The 20,039-nt window shown below is 52.8% G+C and overlaps 9 protein-coding genes across 9 annotated transcripts; 4 read left to right on the top strand and 5 right to left on the bottom strand.

Annotated features, from left to right (window-relative positions):
• Nucleotides 1-443: 443 nt before the first annotated feature.
• Nucleotides 444-1,001, bottom strand: COCCADRAFT_26177 (uncharacterized protein; the record flags this gene model as incomplete). Its single annotated transcript, XM_007713958.1, has 1 exon — nucleotides 444-1,001. The coding sequence occupies one exon, from the start codon at nucleotides 999-1,001 to the stop codon at nucleotides 444-446; it is 558 nt and encodes a 185-aa protein (XP_007712148.1).
• A 144-nt stretch (nucleotides 1,002-1,145) lies between these two features.
• On the top strand, nucleotides 1,146-1,600 carry COCCADRAFT_36668 (uncharacterized protein; the record flags this gene model as incomplete). The annotated part of the gene is made up of 3 exons (XM_007713985.1): nucleotides 1,146-1,196; nucleotides 1,291-1,350; nucleotides 1,403-1,600. The coding sequence occupies 3 exons, from the start codon at nucleotides 1,146-1,148 to the stop codon at nucleotides 1,598-1,600; spliced, it is 309 nt and encodes a 102-aa protein (XP_007712175.1).
• Nucleotides 1,601-1,826: 226 nt separating this feature from the next.
• On the bottom strand, nucleotides 1,827-2,273 carry COCCADRAFT_95811 (uncharacterized protein; the record flags this gene model as incomplete). Its single annotated transcript, XM_007713986.1, has 3 exons — nucleotides 1,827-1,925; nucleotides 1,976-2,125; nucleotides 2,187-2,273. The coding sequence occupies 3 exons, from the start codon at nucleotides 2,271-2,273 to the stop codon at nucleotides 1,827-1,829; spliced, it is 336 nt and encodes a 111-aa protein (XP_007712176.1).
• Nucleotides 2,274-3,086: 813 nt separating this feature from the next.
• COCCADRAFT_4945 (uncharacterized protein) lies at nucleotides 3,087-4,733 on the top strand (the record flags this gene model as incomplete). The annotated part of the gene is made up of 1 exon (XM_007713948.1): nucleotides 3,087-4,733. The coding sequence occupies one exon, from the start codon at nucleotides 3,087-3,089 to the stop codon at nucleotides 4,731-4,733; it is 1,647 nt and encodes a 548-aa protein (XP_007712138.1).
• Nucleotides 4,734-4,896: 163 nt separating this feature from the next.
• COCCADRAFT_36671 (uncharacterized protein) lies at nucleotides 4,897-5,178 on the bottom strand (the record flags this gene model as incomplete). Its single annotated transcript, XM_007713987.1, has 1 exon — nucleotides 4,897-5,178. The coding sequence occupies one exon, from the start codon at nucleotides 5,176-5,178 to the stop codon at nucleotides 4,897-4,899; it is 282 nt and encodes a 93-aa protein (XP_007712177.1).
• A 625-nt stretch (nucleotides 5,179-5,803) lies between these two features.
• COCCADRAFT_36672 (uncharacterized protein) lies at nucleotides 5,804-7,357 on the top strand (the record flags this gene model as incomplete). The annotated part of the gene is made up of 4 exons (XM_007713988.1): nucleotides 5,804-5,825; nucleotides 5,917-6,024; nucleotides 6,109-6,402; nucleotides 6,492-7,357. The coding sequence occupies 4 exons, from the start codon at nucleotides 5,804-5,806 to the stop codon at nucleotides 7,355-7,357; spliced, it is 1,290 nt and encodes a 429-aa protein (XP_007712178.1).
• A 1,245-nt stretch (nucleotides 7,358-8,602) lies between these two features.
• On the bottom strand, nucleotides 8,603-11,241 carry COCCADRAFT_95851 (uncharacterized protein; the record flags this gene model as incomplete). The annotated part of the gene is made up of 3 exons (XM_007713989.1): nucleotides 8,603-9,015; nucleotides 9,066-9,165; nucleotides 9,214-11,241. 3 exons carry the CDS (start codon nucleotides 11,239-11,241, stop codon nucleotides 8,603-8,605), a joined length of 2,541 nt encoding a protein of 846 aa, XP_007712179.1.
• Nucleotides 11,242-13,803: 2,562 nt separating this feature from the next.
• COCCADRAFT_95817 (uncharacterized protein) lies at nucleotides 13,804-15,953 on the top strand (the record flags this gene model as incomplete). Its single annotated transcript, XM_007713990.1, has 5 exons — nucleotides 13,804-13,859; nucleotides 13,915-13,981; nucleotides 14,043-14,395; nucleotides 14,449-15,688; nucleotides 15,747-15,953. 5 exons carry the CDS (start codon nucleotides 13,804-13,806, stop codon nucleotides 15,951-15,953), a joined length of 1,923 nt encoding a protein of 640 aa, XP_007712180.1.
• An 866-nt stretch (nucleotides 15,954-16,819) lies between these two features.
• Nucleotides 16,820-19,207, bottom strand: COCCADRAFT_95832 (uncharacterized protein; the record flags this gene model as incomplete). Its single annotated transcript, XM_007713991.1, has 4 exons — nucleotides 16,820-17,390; nucleotides 17,481-17,846; nucleotides 17,945-18,687; nucleotides 18,734-19,207. The coding sequence occupies 4 exons, from the start codon at nucleotides 19,205-19,207 to the stop codon at nucleotides 16,820-16,822; spliced, it is 2,154 nt and encodes a 717-aa protein (XP_007712181.1).
• Nucleotides 19,208-20,039: the final 832 nt, after the last annotated feature.

Raw genomic sequence — 20,039 nt, forward strand, 5'->3', positions numbered from 1 at the left:
TGCTTTGGTTAAGCCAGGATTGTTTGTATATTCAGCGACTTCTGGCGCTGCAAGAAGCACGGAAGCGGGTAGGTCGCTTGTGAGCGCCCACCTCTAAGGCGCGCTCAACTTGACGATGGCTTCGCGTAGGGTGGTCCCCTACACTAAGCCGACGGTAAAGGTGTCCGGTATCCAGACCTCCACACCCTCTCCGGGAATAGGAAGGTTCGGCGAAGGAGGCGAAAGCAGTAGCGAGGGTAATCGGTGTTTGTTGTTAGGGCCAGTTATGGGGGCTGGTGGTCGCCTCCGTATACCCAGGCTTTTGTGCCGAGCAAGGGGCGGATGAAGGAGAGCCGGTCGAAGTAGAGTCCCGCCAACTTGGTGGTTTGGATGTCTATGGACGCCGTAGCGTCAGAGTTTGGGGTGAAAGGGGATGGTGGGGAAAAACAAAGAACACTGCCGGGTCAATCAGTCGCAACGGTGGATGGCGGTCCACGAGGAATCAGAGCTGGAAAGCGGCGAGGTGCGCTGGGGCAGCTGCCAGATGCGTGGTGAAGAAGCGGTGTATTGTCGTGGGCAGCAGGTCTGTGGGCAATATATACGTGGTGCGAGACCAGGTGGGTGATGAAAATATTTGGTTGACGGGGGGTGCGGGTCTTTTGTAGTGTGGCTAGAGGGCTAAGGCCAGGCCTTGTTTCCTTTGGATCAGGTCCACGCTTCGCTGCCCGCTGATTGGGCTGAAGCGCTCCCGAAGCCCCAAGACAGCCGACTAACTGCATCTGCACGAGGTGGAGCCTCTGAGGCATGCGGAGCAGCAGCGCACCGGACGCTCTAGGCGTGTATGAGTCTAGATGTGTGCTGCGTCTCTGCGCCCCCAAAGCAGCCATGGATGCATATGGAATTGTCGCTTGTTGACCTGCATCATCGTCAGGCGCAAATGGAAAGCATGCAGGGGTGGCGCGGCCGCGGATCGCTTCCTCTCGCGCCGAGGTTGTTCCGATGGGGCTCTGGATCGCAAACATGCCACCTCTTCAAACACGGCTAGCCTTGTCCAGCCAGCAGTCGACCACTTTCATACATACGTACATACGTACCTACAAAACGTACCAAACACACAAAGCCCTTTGAGCGCCAGGAATCCTCCATTGTGAGCACGTGCATGTGACATGGCGGACCAACTTCTCGAGCAAGTGCGCGATGCTGTCGAGGGCCAGATTGTATGCGATACTTTCCTTGTCCAGACCCAGACCCAGGCCTAGACACGCACACCAACCGCTGCTTCACCACAAGGTTTGCTAACAGTGGTACCAGGACTTTGAGGGTCAGAGGCTGGCTGATATGTTGAGCACAGTTCTCCTTGGCGCTGCTGGTGTATGTCCCCCTTCTCTTCATTGCGAGCGCTTCATGCGACTGACGAACCCAGATTCTTGCCTTCATTGTCGGCTACATGGCACAAGACATCCGCCTCACCCTCTACATTGGCCTCGCTGGCACTGCCCTCACCTTCCTCGTCGTTGTGCCCCCGTGGCCCTTTTACAACAAGAACCCCGAAGGCTGGCTACCAAAGTACAACGCCTCATCGCAATACAACATCGACGTCGACGGGGAGAAGGTGGGATAGACCGAGTTTGGGAGCGAGTGGCAGGGGAGACTTGTATCACAATTGGCTAGAAATGCGGCGTTTTATTGTAATGGGAATCTTATTCGACCCTCTTGACTGCACGTGTTACTACGTCGTGCTGTCATGATAGTCTTTTGTAAAGGCCGTGCTAACGCCAGACATCCGAATGGAACCATAACCCAAATGCGTCCTTGTTGACCCTGTTTGTCGTACCGGCCACTGCTGTCTATCGGCCGTACTTTTGGAACTCCCAGTCTCTGTTGTCGAGCGGGCAGACCTGTCGCGTCTTGAGCCATCGTGAAATGCAGTGGAAGTGGAAGGCGTGCTGCTGTGAATTAGCATGGCGAATCGCGAGTTTAGCAACACGGAACCTACATTGCAGATACCCCAGGCTACCGTGCACTCTTCGCTAGTTGCCGAAGCTTGGTTGGCCTGGCACTCAATGCACAGGTCCATGATGTGGTTGCGGCAAATGGCACAGTTGTCGACGACGATATCCCAGGCCCAGAGAGCAACGGCATTCCACTGCGTCATGTCAGCATCCAAAAGTCTGGTAACGCACTGTTTGTGCTCGTGTGCCGCCTACCTTCTTGACCTCGAAGCGCTTCTTGTCGCCCTCTCCACTGGCACCGGCCTTGGATGTCTTGGTCTTGGCCGGGGGCGCGTCTGCCATGTCAACGTCCGCCATGATTAGTATGCGATGAAGGCGGTTCGGAGCTGGTGGGGGCGGGGGGAGTGTAGAGTCGGAGGCTGAAGCGTGGACAAAGAGTGGAGTTTGACGGGCCGCAGGTATGTAATAGATGGGCGGGAACAGGTTGCAGCTCGAGCTCCAGCCAGAACCAGAAACCAAGTTACTATGGGGTGGCAATGTATTGGCCCGAATATGGTATCGAGGCTGAAGGCGCAACGTGCATCCGTCAGGCTCCAGCTGCCAGCGCGAGAATGCCAAGACCAGGGCCCATTCACGTCACCGTCTGCGATGACGCCGCAGACAAAGGGCAATGCGAAGAAATGACCAGCAGCACACGCTTGGAGCTCAATGCCGGAAAGGGACGATCCGTGTCAGAATCATCCCCATTGCCACCCCAGCTCGACGTCTGTTTCATAGTAACAGCCGTTCAGCCTTACGTCGCCGCCGCCGCTGCAAGCGTCAGTGCGCCTTGCCGAGATCAGCCCTGTTTGACCTCAGCCACCTCCGCGCTGGCACCGACTGATGCGCCCGACACTCTTCACTACACCCTCACTCACTCTCTTCGCCCTACATCACCCGACGGCGCGTGCCTATCTCTACCCCGCGGAACTGGATATGAACACTCTACCACTCGACCTTTGCACACTTCTACTACACCAGACACAGCCATCCCCCCAACTACAACCCGCGTCATCGCGCTCCATTCATCCCACTTCCACTTCTCGAACAAAGAGCGTCCGCCTGCGACCCTCTAGATAATCTTCTCCCCACACAGAACACCCCACTACTCCTCAAATGTCGACAACTCAGATCACCGCCTCTCCACGAGCGCCCCGCGGAAAGCCGCAGAGCCCAGCTCAGCTGCCCCAAAACAACAACGCCGGAAGACAGTCACAAAGAAAACCACGGAATAACCGCGCGCAAAATGGCTACAACCAGCGCAACGGCCTACCTGTATCCCCGAGCAAGAATACCGCACAAGGCGCTCTCGCTGAAAGTGTCACCTTCCCCTGTGAAGATGGTCACATGTCTGCCGGTTCACGCGGCATGAAGAAGCACGCTCAGCCGAAACCGTCTGATCGCGTCTCTCCGCCTATCGAATTGGACCCCGTTCCTATTAACCCGTCTGCAACTCCTGTCAAAATTCAGGCCGCTTATGCTGGGCCCACCTTTCACGCGTCTCCGGCGCCTTCTGCTTTGCCAATTCCCAAGTTTCTTTCTCGTTCTGTACCCGCAAAGACCCGTGCTGGCCCACCAACCCCTCCGCCTGAGGACAGTTCTGACTCGGGCTCACTGAGCCCTTCTGCTTCTCCTTCTCGTGCCCCGATGGCTGCGCCTCCACGCCATGAGCAGTCTCCCTTGGATCTTCTCTTCAGGGCCGATGCAGCAGAGAGGGCCAACAACCAAAACAGAGGCTTTCCTTCAAACAGCCCATTCGTAGCAGCAAATCCCGGGCGATCTCACCACTTCAAGCATGACTCTTACCATTCACTCAATGGCATCTTCCCTATCGAGCTTGACGGGGAGAGCAAGCATGCGCACATGTCCCCCGCACCTCCAGCGCCATCCGTCTCACAGCGCTCCATGACAGATCCCGATGGCGTCCCTCAACTCAAAGACGTTCACCAGCAGGGCAATGGAAATGATGTTATGCAAGACCTGTTTAGTCGTCTTTCCATGTCACAGAAGAAACCTACTACTGCAACACCACCTCGTGCGGGTGCTCATGGCCCATCAGGACCTCAAGCACATCTATCGCCCTCGCCCTTCCATGATGGTCGGACTCCTGGACGAACGGCATCTGGCCCCACTACCCCCCAAGCGCAGCCCACGAACCAGGACCCGTCCGACTTTTACTACGGCAACAAGAACCTTTCTCCACTGTTCAAGGCAGCCCAGGGTGACTCGGCCAAACGCAACTCTGGCCTTCGCACTGAAATCAGTGCTGATTCCCCAATGCTTCAGCAAGATGGGTTCAAGGGTTTTGCATCCGTTCCTCAGCCTTACCCAATGGGACCCAACGGCTTCCCCCAGGGCAATGGCGCAACGCCGAATGCACCTCGTCAGGCAGGCCCTTCCATGCCACCTTATCAGCAAAGCCCAAATCAAAGGCGCACGCCTGGTAGACAGCCACACCAGCGTCGTCCTGACACCTACCAAACAAGGGGCCAGAGGACTGGATCTGGATCTGGACCTGGACCCAAGTTTGATAAAGCAGCCGCCAATGCCTCTCCTGCGTCTGCACCGAAACCTTCTACCACCATGATGTCTTTTGTCCCTTCTTCGGTCGCTGCTAAGCAGCGCAAGACCTCTGCACCCACGGTTCCCGCAGCTACCCCAGCGATGAAGACATCCACCCCTTCTGAAACTTTAGCTTTGGAGCAGGATCTCAAGCGTTTGCTTAATCTCAACACGGCTGGCGATGCCTCCACCGTGAGGTAGACTACTTTCTACCTGTCCATATTCCGCATTTTTCATTCTACCTACTAGTGTTTTCATACACACACTTTCTTTTGTCTATATGGGTCTTCTAGCGTTTTCATATCGTCATGTACTATGACCTTACTATCGTTTATTTGGAGTTTCCGGCGTTTTTTTTGAATGACTAGTCATTCACTGTTGGTGGACGTAGTATGGATTGCTGGGTATGTCGTCCTAGTTGCTCAGTCCAGCACAAGAACTTTTCTTTGTCATGGTTCATGGATTGGCTGCATGTGCACGGGGTTCTAGGAGCTGGTCGACTGGCGTTTTGCAACATCATGTTTTGATGTTTTGGTGCATATATGCACATCTGGGGTTGTCTCGACTGGCTTTGTGAGGTGAGCTTCCTCCGACAATCGTCTGCTGTCCACGTTTCTGGATCCAGGCATGACTCGACTTTTTCCATCACTACAAACACCACAAATCTCTCAAGTAAAAAATCAAGAAAAAATATTAGGGCATGATGCTCGGCTCTGACGCTCCTATGGGGGCGCAGGGTTTTCATGTCCAACAATGGCTGTCTTCTGGTTTTATTCTGTGATGGTGAGACGATGTTCGATTGATGTTTCTATTCCCACTTTGAGTGTTTTGTCCTCTGTGCTTATCCAATGTTAGGGGTCACTGTTTAAGCAACGTACTATGGTTCTTGCACATGACAATGCAATGTATTGGCTTGCGTCCAACTGCCTTGCGCATGTTCTCGAGTAGCGGTTCGGGCATCTGACTTAGACCAATGGCCCGTCTACCAGACAATGGGTATTCGTTTGCCGCTCCAGGTCGATTTAGTATTCACTTTCACTGACTACTAGCGCTGAACGCGAGTACAGGCTTGGCACAGCCCGTTGTGCACTTCACCGTGAATCGCTTCAAAATACCGCATCACCTGCTCGAGGCTGATCTTACGCTAAATCCCGTTTGCTTTGCTCCCTTGCCTACTTGAAGCAAAGCTACTGCCCCAAGTCACTCAATTGCTCTTGCAAACCAGACAACAGATCGCTGACTATACTCCTTGCCCATCGACTGTGTTCAAGATGAAGAGTTTCCGAAGTAAAGGTAAGCAAGCTAAGCCCTCTCTTCTCCAGCGCGGTGAGATCACCGGCGACTGTCATCCTCTCTCAGACCGTACTGATACGCAAGGTGATAGCATCGCGTTTCTTCAGAGAAGGTACAACTTCAGAGGACAAGGTGGCAACCAACAGCACGTCACGTTTTGAATTCGACGCTGGTATTGACAGCACTGCTACAAGAAAAGGTAGGAACAGTCTCTTTCCTACTTCCCCTCGTGTATCACCAAAATCACCTGTACACACAAGTCAGAAATTGACCAAACGGGAAGTGACATGGCCCTTTCGCCGCAAAGATGACAAGGTAGAGAGGCCGCAGCCAGCTCTGCGGCTCAATTCCTCATCGTCAACTTTGCTGCCTCCAGCCATACCACGCGTCATTGCTCGTGAGCCCAGCGATGATTTCGATCTTCTGCCAGACTACGACGATTCCGACGACGACGACGACACACGGGCATTCCGTCGTTCACCTGCTACATCCAACAAGAAGAAAATGTATCGCAATGCGTTCAGTATGTCCAACCTGAAAAAGTCGTGTTCGAACCTTGCGGCCTTGAAGAGCAAGAGTAAGTCTACCCACTCTTCACTCTATCATATCCTTGATTCTCTATTTCTTCAAGTTCAATCCGAGTCTAACATGATATCCACACCCCAGGTTCCCGCATCTTCAACGGCAACAAGAGAACCTACTCAAGATCGCCGCCACCACCACCCGTCCCCCAAATCCCTGTCGACTTCACAATCCCGCTGCCAACGCGTTACTCTTCTCTCCCACAACCACCACCGCCTCCACCGTCTCCACCACCACTCCTCAAACGCAGCAGCAACCGCCCACCACGCCCCACACTCAAAAAGACCAAAAGCATTACAGGTCCCATCTCCCACCCAACCCCCACATCCCAAGACTCAGCCATCCCCCTCCTCCTCAACCACCTCACCACCACCACTACCACCCCTTTCACCCGACGCAACAGGAGTCCCCCACAGCGCCCCCCGCGCCCCACCGACTCATACAACGACACACTAATGTACATGCGCCACACCAACACCCGCATGGTCCTCCCCGTTCGTCCTCGCCCAGACACCACCGTATCCCCTTCTCCATCTTCTCCATCTCCTCCTTCTTCGTTGACTGCGTCAACAGCACGTCACGCCTCCGCCATCATCGCATCCCGCCTCGGCATCCCCACCGGCCACTCCACCCCCTCTGCTGCATCCCTCTCCGCTCCGCTCGCAGCACGCATCCCACCGCACCCCACTTTACCCCTTCCAGTGAGTATCTCACACGCCAGCACGCGATTTACTAGTCGCTTCAGCGAGTTTGTCGCGCATTGCGAGCCAGAGGTCTATGGCCTGCTTGGTGCTCGTCCTGGTGCAGTCGACGCCGTAGAGGTGTACCAGAAGGAAATGCAGGATGAGTGGGTGCTCGAGAGGTTGGTTAGTCGTGGGTCTGGGGCTGAGGCCGGGGGGATGGTGTTTAGGGATCGGAAGGGGGGGTTTCATTTTGTAAAGAACTTGTGAGTCTGTGGTATTCAAGTACGGGTCTTGGATTTTTCTTTTTTTTTTCTCTCAAGGAAGTAGGGGCAGAAGTGGATTTTATGAAATATGATGGGGATTGATTTGTTTGGATCGGGGTTTTGGGGGGTTTTTTTCTTTCTTTCTTTCTTTCTTTCTTTCTTGTTTTCTGGTTCACTGCGTGGAGTTTTTTGCTGGGAACGGGATCATGACGGTGGGGGGGGGGTTTCCTTTGAGAAAATGACTTTCTTATGCGGTACGTCGAGGTTGATAGTCTTGGTTGACAGAACATATCCATCTGTCAGGTTCTACATGTCAATTCTGTCAACATGACACTTGACAAAATGGACCCGAATCAAAATATCCAATGACATTTACCATACCATACAAGTACGATTCCACTTCACCTGGATTTGTCACTTCGCTTGTGTGTTGAACCAGTATTTGACATTGTTTGAAAAATTAAATATTTTATAGAACTGTCATTGACATCTACCCGTAATTCACATTTGGCTCCCAAACATGAGCATAGAGAGGAATTGGGCAAGTATGAAAGTTGAAAACAAGAACCTCCTGAAAGATTTCGCAACCAGCGATGTCCAGATCGCACATCAAGAAAAAAACAGTTTGCCGTTTCAAATAAAAAGAAAGACCATCCTCCCTTCCTTTTCACGCCAATGATATCGTCTTGCCCTATAAACACTTGTGTAGAGAGAGATGGAAAGGGGATATACATAAAAGGGATGAGAAGCGCAAAAGATGAGGGCTGAGATGGATACAAGCTGCCCCATTGTCCTATGCCAAAGACTGATTTCCCATGACCGGATGAAACATGTTTGGAAACATCGTAGGATGAAACCCACTTCCACTGGGGTATCAGACATCAGTCTTGTTCGGCAAAGCAGTAGCTCGACAGCTTGTACCATCTTATGCAACGGCATCAGTGAACCAAGTAGACCAAGTGGAATATCGTGGGCACAAGAAGCAATGTGTAATTCTTTTCTGACGTGGCCGCCAAGATTCCAGTCGGGCAATGCTAGGGAGGTTTGAACGGCCCAGCGCTCGTTTAGGTTCCATGATAGGTCATCGATTGCAAAAATAAGGAACCTGGCCAGACCGCGTCTTGGATATAGTGTAAAATGAGCATAAAAAGGGTATCGATCAAGTCCAGAACGCTTCGTGAAAACACCCGCCATTACTCTTTTGGTGTCGCTTGGACCACTCCTGACTCGACGTTTGGTTACAAGTTGCTTAGTGGCCTCCGTTCTTCCTAAAATTAAGCAGCTGAGACAAGCTCGCCAAGCTGCATCCACTCTTGAGGAAGTCATGGCTGATCAACTCGGATGCACTAGCTCGCGATTTGACGTCAACACAGAGACAGACCGACAGGAATGCCTTGAGCTCCTTGGAAAGCTTGTCTGGCTTCTTAAGACGAGGGGTACCGTTGGTGGCAATGAGATACAGGGCCTTGAGGGGCTCCTCGTTGAGATATGGCGGCTCGGACTCGATCATCTCGATAGCCATGATACCCAAAGACCAGATATCGACCTTGTTGCCGTATTCTTTTTGCTTGACGACCTCGGGTGCCATCCAGTATGGAGTTCCGACCATGGTTGCACGCTTGCTACGTTGCTCAGTGAGCTTGGCGCTAAATCCAAAATCCGCTGTAACGGGTTAGTAAGGTACAGCGAGATCGTGATAAGCGAAAACGTACTAATCTTGACATTACCACGGCCATCGAGCAAGACGTTATCACTCTTGATGTCTCGGTGAATAATGTTCAAGTTGTGGAGATATTCAAGACCCTTGCAAGTCTATCAAAAGTTAGCATGAGTTTGGACGAACATAAGCGAAAGACTGACCTCGAAGCAAATGGTGGCAATCTGGTCTTCGCTGATGGAAGGGTTGTTGTCAATAATGTCAGTCAAGGCACCTCCCTCCATAAACTCCATGACGACCCAAAGTTCGGACTGCTCTTCTTGCAGGAAAGCATCCAAGAAGTTGACAATGTTGGGATGCTTGCTGTCCTTCATGACAATGATCTCATTCACAATCAGCTCCTTGCGGGGCTGATTACGGAGGTCCATCTGCTTAATGGCAACCTGAGCACGTGGTCCGTTTTCCTGCATGACCCTCCTGGCCATTGGTGACGTGGCGCCTTCACGGATGCGAGCTACGTAGACAGAGCCACTAGCACCCTGGCCAATCTTCTTCTGCTTGTTGTACGAATCCAGGGGCCTTTCCTTGGACACGACTTCGCGGAGTTTGGCCATGACCTCGCTCTCCGACATGCTCGACATGCGCACGTCTTTGCGTTGGGGCTCATCCTTGGGCTTGGCTGTGAGGGCCTGTTCAGCCTTCTTGACAGCATCGCTGACGGGAGCGGCAGGCTTAGCAACATTCAATGGCTTTGGAGCAGCAGATGAGCCCTGGTATTGCTTTTGCTGCTGTTGCTGCTGCTGCTGGCCGTTGTTGGTGCGAGGGACCTGTCCGCTTGAACCCTTGTAGCTGCTGTTGGGCTGAACGGGCGGGCGCTGTTGAGAAGATGACTTTGAAGGAGAAGAGCTATAGTTGCCGTTTTGTTGTTGAGGAGCTGGGGGAGCTGGACGCTGTGCAGCCATCTGGCGCAATGAACCTGGAGGCTGCTGTGATTGCTGCTGGTTCCTCGCCGAACCTGGAGTTGATGGCGCAGGACGACTGGGGTTGTATCGTTGGCCTGAAGGGCTTGTGTCGCGTGCATCGTAGCTGCCTCCACCGATTTCTTGTTGGGCCAATGGAACCTTTTTCTGCGGTAGCGAAGCATTGTACGCAGCCAGCTCCTCGCGCTCGCGCTCGTAATCCTGTTGTCTCTGTCGCTCACGTTCGCGCTGCATCCTTGCCTGTTCTTCCTGTCGTCTCCTCTCCTGGTCATAGCGGTCCTGTTGCTGCTGCTGTTGCTGTGAGGCAGAGTTTTGTTGACTGGAATAGCCTTGCTGAGGCGGCGTGTTCTGGCGACTGGAGCTGTAGCTATCCTTGCGTGGGTAACCACCAGGGGGAGCAGGGCGTGGAGGTGCAACGGAATTTCCGCCGCCTGAATAGCCCAGCTGCTTGTCCATTCCGGCACTGCCTGGCGGGGTGGGTGTAAGGCTTGGATATTGTTGGGGGTCTTCTGATCGCTTGACAAGCTTCTCGGTGTAAAACTCGAGGACCTCGAGAACGGCCTTTGGGTTCTTTGCGTAGTCATCTTTGGTAAGTGCAGATGCGGTGAGCAGCTTTTCCCATTCGACAGGCAGGCCAACGAAAGCACCGCTGTTTGGATCGAAGCCTACGTGTACTCTATGCGTGAAATTTGTGGGGTTGCTGACGCCACCCATGCTAGGACATCGCTGGTAGATGCTATCGATCCACGAGTAAACTTCATCATCGGTCTCAACTTTGCATGTAATGATCTTTGTGGGACCATCGCGGGGTGGCGATGAGCCTTTGCTGGGGTTGAGTGCGCGGGTGATTTCAAAAGACAGGGGCTGTGTGTCGGATCGCTCGACACCCAGAATGTCTCGTAGCTGAATGGAGTTGGATACCTTTGAGGCGTTTGGGCTCTTGAAGAAATTGAGCTCAAACTCGCGCAGCACCAGCCAGCGGTCTGCCCAGACGAAGGATTTGAACAGGCCTTCGTCCTTGACCTTGACCATGCCTTCTTTGACCGTGGACGTGGACGAGCCGCTTCTTTCGGTCTGTGTGCGAACAAGGGACATTTGAGAGCCGTTGTTCATGCCGGGCGACTGCATACTTAGGCCAGCCATGTTGCCTGGCAGCGTGCTGCTGGTGTTTGGGGTAAGGGCGAGGCGGGGACGATCTGTGGGTGGTCGCGGTGCGGGACCAGGGTTCATGAACTGTTCGCGGGAATACATGCTGCGATGTCGTGATTAGTTGGGGTCTGCTTAGGCTGACGAGCAGCGACGTATGCTACCTGAGTCGGACCGGGCTCCGGCGAGTAGTCACGGTGGCTGCAGCAAAGAAGCAAAAAAAAAGGCCGTAGACGAGTGATAGCTGAGAAGGCGCTGAAGAGGCGAAGAGAAGAGTGAGGAGACTTACATGGGCAACCTCTAATTTAGACAATAGCTCGAGGGGCCTTTAGCAGGCAACTGTGACGGCGTCCGGGGAGCGCGTAGTCACCTCGGAAATGCAATGGTGAGTGCTGGGGGATGCGGTGAATGGCGGGGTGAAGGGTAGTAGATGAACTTGACAGGCAGCGGGGGAGGGCACAGCCTTGAGCGCGAGTGAGAGAGAGAGGAAGAGGGAAAAAGAGAGTCGAGTCGAGTCGAGTCGGGTCGGGTCGACAATTGCGCAGCGGGCTGGGCGTCGGCAGAGGGCGTAGTAATGGTGGAGCAGCTGGCGGGCGAGTCTTTGGGGTGGAGCGTCGCGCGGAGCGGGCCAGCAGCAATGCGAGAGGGCTTGGGCAGCTGGCGGGCGGGCCAGTAGTGCTGAGAGGGCAGCGGGTGCGGCTGCCAATGGTTCAGAAGGGCAATGCGTCGCACACCAGGGATGGGCTCAATGGAAAAGCCACATGGGGGGATGGGGAGCGAGGTTAGGGTGGATAGGAGAGGGTTGGCAGCCAACGAACGAGAGCGAGAGGATGCTGTGGTGAGAAGTGTATTGTCGAGGCGGGCAGTCTTTACTAGTGGAGCGCTTTCTCCTGGCTCAGCGTGGAGCATGCACATGTGCAGCCAGACGGCGCGCTAACGCTGCTCTCACGTGCACCCGCAACTCTCGAGCTCGAGTCGAGGCGTAATGGGCGGAATGGGCACGATGAGCGCCATGGGCATGCAGGAGCAGCCGATACTCGAGGCCAAGGGGGCGGCCATGTGTTTCATGGGCGTGTAGGCGCGACAGTGGTACTAGAAGACGGTGGCGGCGTCATGGCCATCAACGTTTCAGAGCGCAGCGCTCGCCCGCGCCTGAAACTCTTGCAGCTGGCGTCTATAGCCCGGCCTGGCTGTCACGCAAATGTCGCCCGTGAATGGCATCGGAGCGACTACGCAGTACATACATGTAGCCCGTCTGGTGGAGCGTTTCACGTCAAGCGGCACTCGATGCACCGAGCATCGCTGCCCTGGCCCGTTTCAACCCTCGGGTCGACGCCGCCCGCAGCCAGTGGGTGGGTGGCTGTCTTGACTAAGTAGACGTCTGTGTATCGACTACGTACTAGCTAGTACATGTCCATACATAGATACATGCTTAGTCTACCTACACTACACCCCGAGCAGACACATGCTACATTGTCGATACACCCACTGCCATGCCTGCCCCAGCAGCCGTCGACCATGCACGTCATTGCCAGAAGACGCCACTAGATCAAGCTGTTGCATTCTCCATGGAAAAGCCCAAGACGCTTCCTCCACCCTGCCATCATCTCACCCGGACAGCGGGGTGATCCAACATGATGGCTTCCAACATGTCTTCGGAGATTACTGTTGGTTGGGCTTGTGCAGCGATAAAGGTGCTGGTTGTGCTCGGGCATCGACATGTATTCATGTATCATGTATCTACATAGCGAGTACATTATATATGTACACAGACAAGACGAAGCCGCTGATTGGCAGCCATGGCGAGCAAGGTTGATGCAGGCGAGCTTCATAGGAACATCGTGGTCGGTCGCTCCTTCCTCGCAGCTACCCAAGTGGTTCGTTCCTTCCCACCTGGGCGTGTATGTAAGGATGGATTACAAACACGCCGCCCCTCGACTACTTGCCTACATGGTTACATCCACCACCAGCCACTTTTCACACCGCCTGGCGCAGAGGCCTGTTGCCGCCCAAGCCCGCCTGTCCGCATTTTGGCTAATTCATCTCACCCTCCACAGTAAGGGTGCGAATAAGCATGCCAGACTGACAACAAACAGTCCTCAAGTATCCTAGCACGTGAGACGTGGCTACAGCCATCATCCAGGCCATGGTCGCCACCCAGCAGAATACCTACCTGCGATAGAGTACATGCATCGAGTACGTACACACAAACACACGGCGCCTGCCCAATCAGCGTGCACCCGCCCACGAGGCAAGTGGGGGGGCAGCTGCTCCTACAAAACCACCCAATCTGCTCGCTGCGCCTCCCTTGCGCTCTCATATTGCGGCTACATAGTCATTCCTACCCGCAGCCATCAACACCAATTGCACCGCCAATCCCGTCTTGTTGCAATAAAAAAACAAAAGTCTAGTCCAGTCCGACCAACCACTGCCCTCTTCCGCCGCTAGGCCACCCGACAAGCGAGCGGACCCAGGGGCCCCGCTACCATTCGACCGGGGTCTCACCGACAGCCGAGTCCGCGCCCGCAGTGAGCCATCCATCCATTGTTTTGGCTGGCCGTTGGAAAACACAACGAGGCTCATTGTCAGCCTGCATCGCATATCCACGCCTCCCAACTCCTGCTACCGTGTGCCTGCCCCCTCGCCGAGCACTGATGCACCCCAAACATGGCGCCGCTTGAACAGCAATGGGTCAACGTCCAGCAAAAGACCTTCACCAAATGGTGCCCATCTCTGCCCGCCCCCCTCTCCGCGCCACTACTAACCACACCAATGCAGGCTCAACAGCAAACTAAAGATCCGGAGCGTCGAGATCTCAGACCTCATCACAGACCTCTCTGACGGTGTATGCAACCCCGCCTCTCCTTCTCTCTCTGTCCCCGCATCCACCCACTAACCCTGTCCAGATCATCCTGATCCACCTCCTGGAGATCCTCAGCAACGAATCTCTCGGCCGATACGCCTCGCGACCAAAGCTCCGTGTCCAAAAGTTTGAAAACGTCAACAAATCACTCGACTTCATCCGGAGTAGGAGGATCCAACTCACAAACACCGGTGCTGAGGATGTCGTCGACGGCAATAGCAAGATCATCCTTGGTCTCATATGGACCCTCATTCTCCGCTTCACCATCAGCGACATCAACGAAGAGGGTCTGAGTGCAAAGGAGGGTCTCTTGCTGTGGTGTCAGAGAAAGACGGCTTGCTACGATGAAGTAGAAGTACGCGACTTCTCCACAAGTTGGAACGATGGATTAGCATTGTGAGTTGATTATGGTGTTTCCCCCACCTTCCGTTGGCCTAACACACAAATAGCTGTGCCCTCCTCGACATCCACCGCCCCGACCTCATCGACTACGATAGCCTCGACAAGAACGACCACCGCGGAAACATGCAACTTGCTTTCGATATCGCCTCCAAGGAGATTGGCATCCCCGACCTGCTCGATGTGGAGGATGTGTGCGACGTGCCCAAGCCCGATGAGCGATCCCTTATGACATACATTGCCTACTGGTTCCATGCTTTCTCGCAGATGGAACGAGTCGAAAACGCCGGCCGAAGAGTAGAAAAGTTTGTGGCAAACATGCAAGGAGCATGGCAGATGCAGAACGACTTTGAAAGGCGCATGCGCGAGCTGCTAGGCCAGATTGCTAAGCAGCAGTCACAATGGGAGGAAGCCACGTTTGACGGGACATATGCCGATGCAAGGGCTCAATCCACCGAGTTTACGGCATGGAAGCGCAAGAACAAGCGGACATGGGTTGCGGAGAAGTCGGATCTTGTTGGGCTGTTGGGCAACATTAGGACCAAGCTAGCCACATACCGATTGCGACCGTACGAGCCTCCAGCGGAACTCAGTCTCGACGCGCTCGATAATGCATGGTCGGGATTGATGAAGGCCGAACGACAGCGCTCCCAGATCATCAACGAAACAATCCGAGATATCAAGAATGCCCTACGAAAGTCTTTTGCCGACAAAGCCAACGACTTTGCTCTGGCCCTCAACACGCTATCCACGTCGATATCTGCCCTCGAAGGCGATGTTGATGACCAACTCGAGCATACCAAAGAAATTAGCAAGTCACTTGCACCACTGGACGAGTACTTGAATCTCATAGCGTCGATTGATGAGCAGTGCGCCGAAGCAAACATTGAAGAAAACGATTTTACAACATACACGTACGATGAACTCGAGTACGAGCTCGGTCTGGTCCGCAATTCCGTATCGAAAAAGCTCGCCTTCCTCGAGAACCAAATGGTTGCCCGAAACATGACCAACCTGACGCCCATTCAATTAGAAGAGTTTGAATCCGTTTTCCGCCACTTTGACCGTGACGTTTCCAACTCACTCGCGGAATTGGAATTTTCGGCAGCACTGGCAAGTCTGGGACTAGTCTACGACGAGGAAGAAATGCATGAGAGATTCCGTGAAACGAGCGGCGGCAAGGACTTTGTCACGTTTGAACAGTTTATTCGATTCATGGTTGACGAGACTGAAGACCAAAACACAGCCGAGCAAGTCTTTGAGTCGTTTAGGGAAGTCGCCGACGGCAAGGTAAGTCATCTATGCAGTCTGTTGTGCACACAAAGCCAAATGCTAACCCTTGAAATAGCCATACGTCACAGAGCTTGACCTCCGGCACTCCCTTGTACCTGATGAGGTCATTGATGACCTTCTTTCTACCATGCCTGAGCACAAAGGCCCAGACATGCAAGAAGACCGTGATATTCCCAAGTTCGACTACATTACCTACATGCAGCGGTATATGGGCACTACTCATACCAATGGAGGGGGTGCCGAGCAAGTCAATGGCGACTAGTCCTCGCCTCGTCTTGAAATCAAGCGCGACCTCACTCCGGCTTTTGTGTGAAGGGGCTTGGCTGGTGAGAAAGGATTGGATGATAACCGTGACGAGTGGGGAAACTCTCAAGGAGAACTGACAGTTGAAGAGCAAGTGTGGCTTTTGCATAGTGGCCGTTCCTTGGAGTCACTTTGTGTCTTTGTGTTTTCTTCTTCCTCTTCTTCTTCTACTTCTTCTTTTTTTTTATGTACGTTGGGAAAATTGCGTACTCATGTGGCAGGAAACTGGTCAAGGTAAGGGGCTGTGTGGGGGGGGGGGAGTTTGGCGTGCGTTTATGCATTGACATACATGTACGCTGGGTCTTGTGTGCGTTTACGTTGTTTTGAGCCTTTGGGGGGGTGGAGGTATACCACGTAGATAGGGAGACGTATGGCATTATGAAATTTTAATTAATTTGAAGCATTGTCTGTCCATCACTTGAACTCGTTACATCTGTTTGGCGTATGGCATATCAAATTGTTTTTTTTTCTCGGAAAAGCTTGGCATGCCACTTGCCTGTCCATGGTTTTTTTCTTTTCGTGCTCTTGATATACGTCATGTTAGATTAAGTAAATATATGTGTGTGTATGTTTTTCACAAAGAATAAATTATTACACAGAAACCCCAATTGAGATTACATCAAATAGAAGGAAGATAGATCGTTCATCAACGAAAAAAAAATTAAGGAAGAAAAAAGTTATCTCTACCTCAATCCCTCTTGGAAAAAAAGGATAAGCTCATACATATCATCATAGTAAGCCAAAAAAATAAATTCGAACCCTCATTACTCTTCCACCACCAGAGAAAAAGAAAAAAAGAGCTGTTTTCCACTCGTATCTCTGCCATCAATTCACCCCCTGCAACTCGGGCAACTCAATCAAATTCCCCTGCATAACCTTACACAAGTCCAAAAACTCCCTCTTCTCCACCTCAGTCGCAAACTCAACTTTGGCACCACTAATCACCCCATCCTCCTTATCTTGTTTCTTCTTCTTCTTGATTCCAGCCACACTGCCCGCTCTATCTTTGCCCTTTGTACTCCCAGCACCAGCACCAGCAGCAACAGCAGAAGAAGAAGGATCCGGCGTCTGCGACCCAGCGGCATCCACCGGAACTTTTAGGCCGCGGATTTTGACTTGTCTCATACCGTCGTCCTTGATACTGAGGGGATCACGGGCAGAGTTTAGGTAGAAAGCTAGGTAGCCGGTGCGGAAGTCGGCGGAGAAGTGTAAGAGGGCGATTACGGCGCCGGTATCGTTGTCTTGCCAGATACGCAGGGTTTCGAGGCCGCACATTTGTTCTGCGTAGGCGAAGGATTTGGAGAGGCCTGAGTGGGTGCGGAGCGTTTTTTCCGTGCGGAAGGTGGCGAGGAGGGTGCGGCCCATTAGTTCGTTTTGGAAGAGTGCCGACGCTTTTCTGGTTGTTAGATATTACTAGCCCTTTTTCTTTTGGCTTGTGGAAGGGGAATCTTTTGTGTATATATATATATATGAGGTTAGGAGAGACTTACACTGAGGGCTATCAAACACGTAATTCACCCAGCTCGTTTGCGCTACGCGGGCTGGGCCGGATGCATGGGATACATCGTAGAATCTGAGCTCGCAGGGAACTGTGATGGAGACTTTGGCGGGGGAAAAGTAGCTTGCGTAGGGAATGTACATGTGTTCATCTTGCATGCGGAGTTCCATACGGACTTGGGTGTCGTCACTAAAAACCCAGATGGAAGTTACAACGCGGACGGTTCGGGTTTCCGGGTCGGTGATGCGTTTTCGTACCACAGCAATACGGCAGTCTGTACAGACGGTGATCATTTCTACGTCTCGGGGATCGTCACGGTTGATACGGTGGGAGTACTCTACTACTTTGCCCCGGCTATGTGGTTGGTGTTAGTTTGTGGAAAATTGTCCATGACAAGAAAAAGGATACATTTCTGATACGCAAGTTGATGAGATAGGTAGTTTATAACTTACACATCACAAAGTATAGCTGAATTACGAAAAGCTTCCTTTTCAAAAGCATTTCGCTGGCTCGCCGTTGTCGCGCTTCGGTGAAGTTGCTCAATCTCAGCTTGCGACAGTGTTCTTCCCAGCTCATGTGGAACTTCAGGCCCAAGAATTGGAGAGGAATGTAGTGTCGAATATCGATTTTTGAGTCTTTGTGTCTGCTCCCGTATCTCTGGAGAAGCCGGGCCATTCCTGGTTGATATCGACTGTTGACGACTGAGGCGTAATTGTTTCGCTGCTGATTGTGGACTTTGCCATCCAGTGGAACTTTGACCAGCTTCAGAAGATGCATAACTGCTGCTCGAGTAGCGCAGTGATGAGTCCATGATGCTCGCCTCTGATATACTTTCTCTGGTGGGTAAAGGAGTAGGCGGTCCGTTGGTCAAACTAGCCGTTGAGTACTGGGATAACCTCTGGTTATACGGAATTGAAGGTAATGATATTTTGAGGTTGGGATTCCGCGGTGGTGATCGTGATAAATCTGAATGGTCAAGCGTTGAACTTTGATAACTTGCGTCTCCAGTACTTGGAGTTCGTGCGGGATGTTTTGGCGGGACGGGCGGCGTGGCAGAGTCTCGTGACATTATATCGAGATCCTGTACCATGCGATGGACCTCGTCCAGCTGCTGATCGAGGCTGCTGCTTGAGGTGTACATACTGTCGATACGTTCCGCCATTGGTTTCACTACCCGTTCTAAGCGAGTTGAGGACTTGCTACTCAATGTTAGTCGTTGGAGGCCTCGAGACTGGCATCACTAGCCTTTGTAATGCTTGCACCAAAACAGTTATTGCGTGTTTATGCACCTGTAGCAAGTCCCTCAAATTGACCAGGTCACCACCCTCTGTGGTCCAAGGGATCGTCTTGTACTCGGCTAGTACCAAGTCACTCCATGCTCGCTCAATTGCGAAACCGCCCACAGTCCTATGCTTTTTGATGACCTGGTATTCATCTATCAAGGAATCGAGATCGTCGACTGCTCGCTTGCAGGCTCCGATTATAGCAGCAGCTCCGGCTCGGGTTTGCTGGTCAGCACTCTGGAGCAGACCGCTTTCGCACTCGGCGTATAATGTCTCTGCCAGTAGTGTGAGCGCTTTTGCTAAACCGCCAGTTTCAGTTTCAATGCAACCGAGGTTAGGCGGAGCTTGCTTGTGACAAGCAGCGAATGCGCTTCCAATCTTCCAGGCCTTCTGGGATAACATTAGAATGTCCCCAATACTGGGGACAGTCATGGCGGCGAGTAATAAGGTTCATGTACTGAACTACGATAAGCAGTCGGGCAGATGGCAAAGACGCAAAGGCGATATCAATGGTATTAGAGCGATCAGCACATAAACTCTAGTAGAAACACCGTCTGTGAGAGAGGCTTATACCGTGGACACGGCAGACGTGGGGCTATGGGGTGAGAGTTCGCGACCCAGTCAGAACCGGCCCGAGGCCATGCACTCGGGTATAGGGCTCCATGGCGATGTGTGCTACAAAGGTAAGGTGTCAAATATTCACTTTGGTGGAGGATGAAGCAGGAGAACATGGGGGCCTGATGCTCAAGTACGTAGGCGAACCACCAAGCCACGTGGGGTAAGCAGCGTCCCGTTATTGGCGTATGTTTATCTTCACCACACGGCTGGTACTCAGCCACCCCGCACAGGTGCTCACACATGGCAAGCGCCCCCATATTCAACCAACAAGGTTGCGGGCACGACTTTGAGCTCGGACACGACCAATTCCAACAAATGTAGCACGCAATGTTTGAGCTGCTTACGCTTGGTGCCAATGGCAGACTGCAGTCTAGACTGAACACCCCCACGGCGGGTGTCATGTTTCAGGGTACATTAATCTGTCTTGGATGTTCTGATATAGATATACAGCCCCGAGGAGCCGCCCGCCGACGGCCAATTGGAGTAGAAAAGTAGGAGAAGAGTAGGCGCACGCAAAAATCCACACATCATCCTTCAGGATCAAGTGGCTAAAGTCACCGTGCCCGAGATTTCGTGTGCTCAGGAGCGTAGTATTGTACAAAAATTCTGCAAACGGTCGTTGACATGTCTTCGTTGGGATATTTAT

This window comes from Bipolaris zeicola (assembly GCF_000523435.1).
Source record: "Bipolaris zeicola 26-R-13 unplaced genomic scaffold scaffold_71, whole genome shotgun sequence".
Lineage (NCBI taxonomy): Eukaryota > Fungi > Ascomycota > Dothideomycetes > Pleosporales > Pleosporaceae > Bipolaris > Bipolaris zeicola.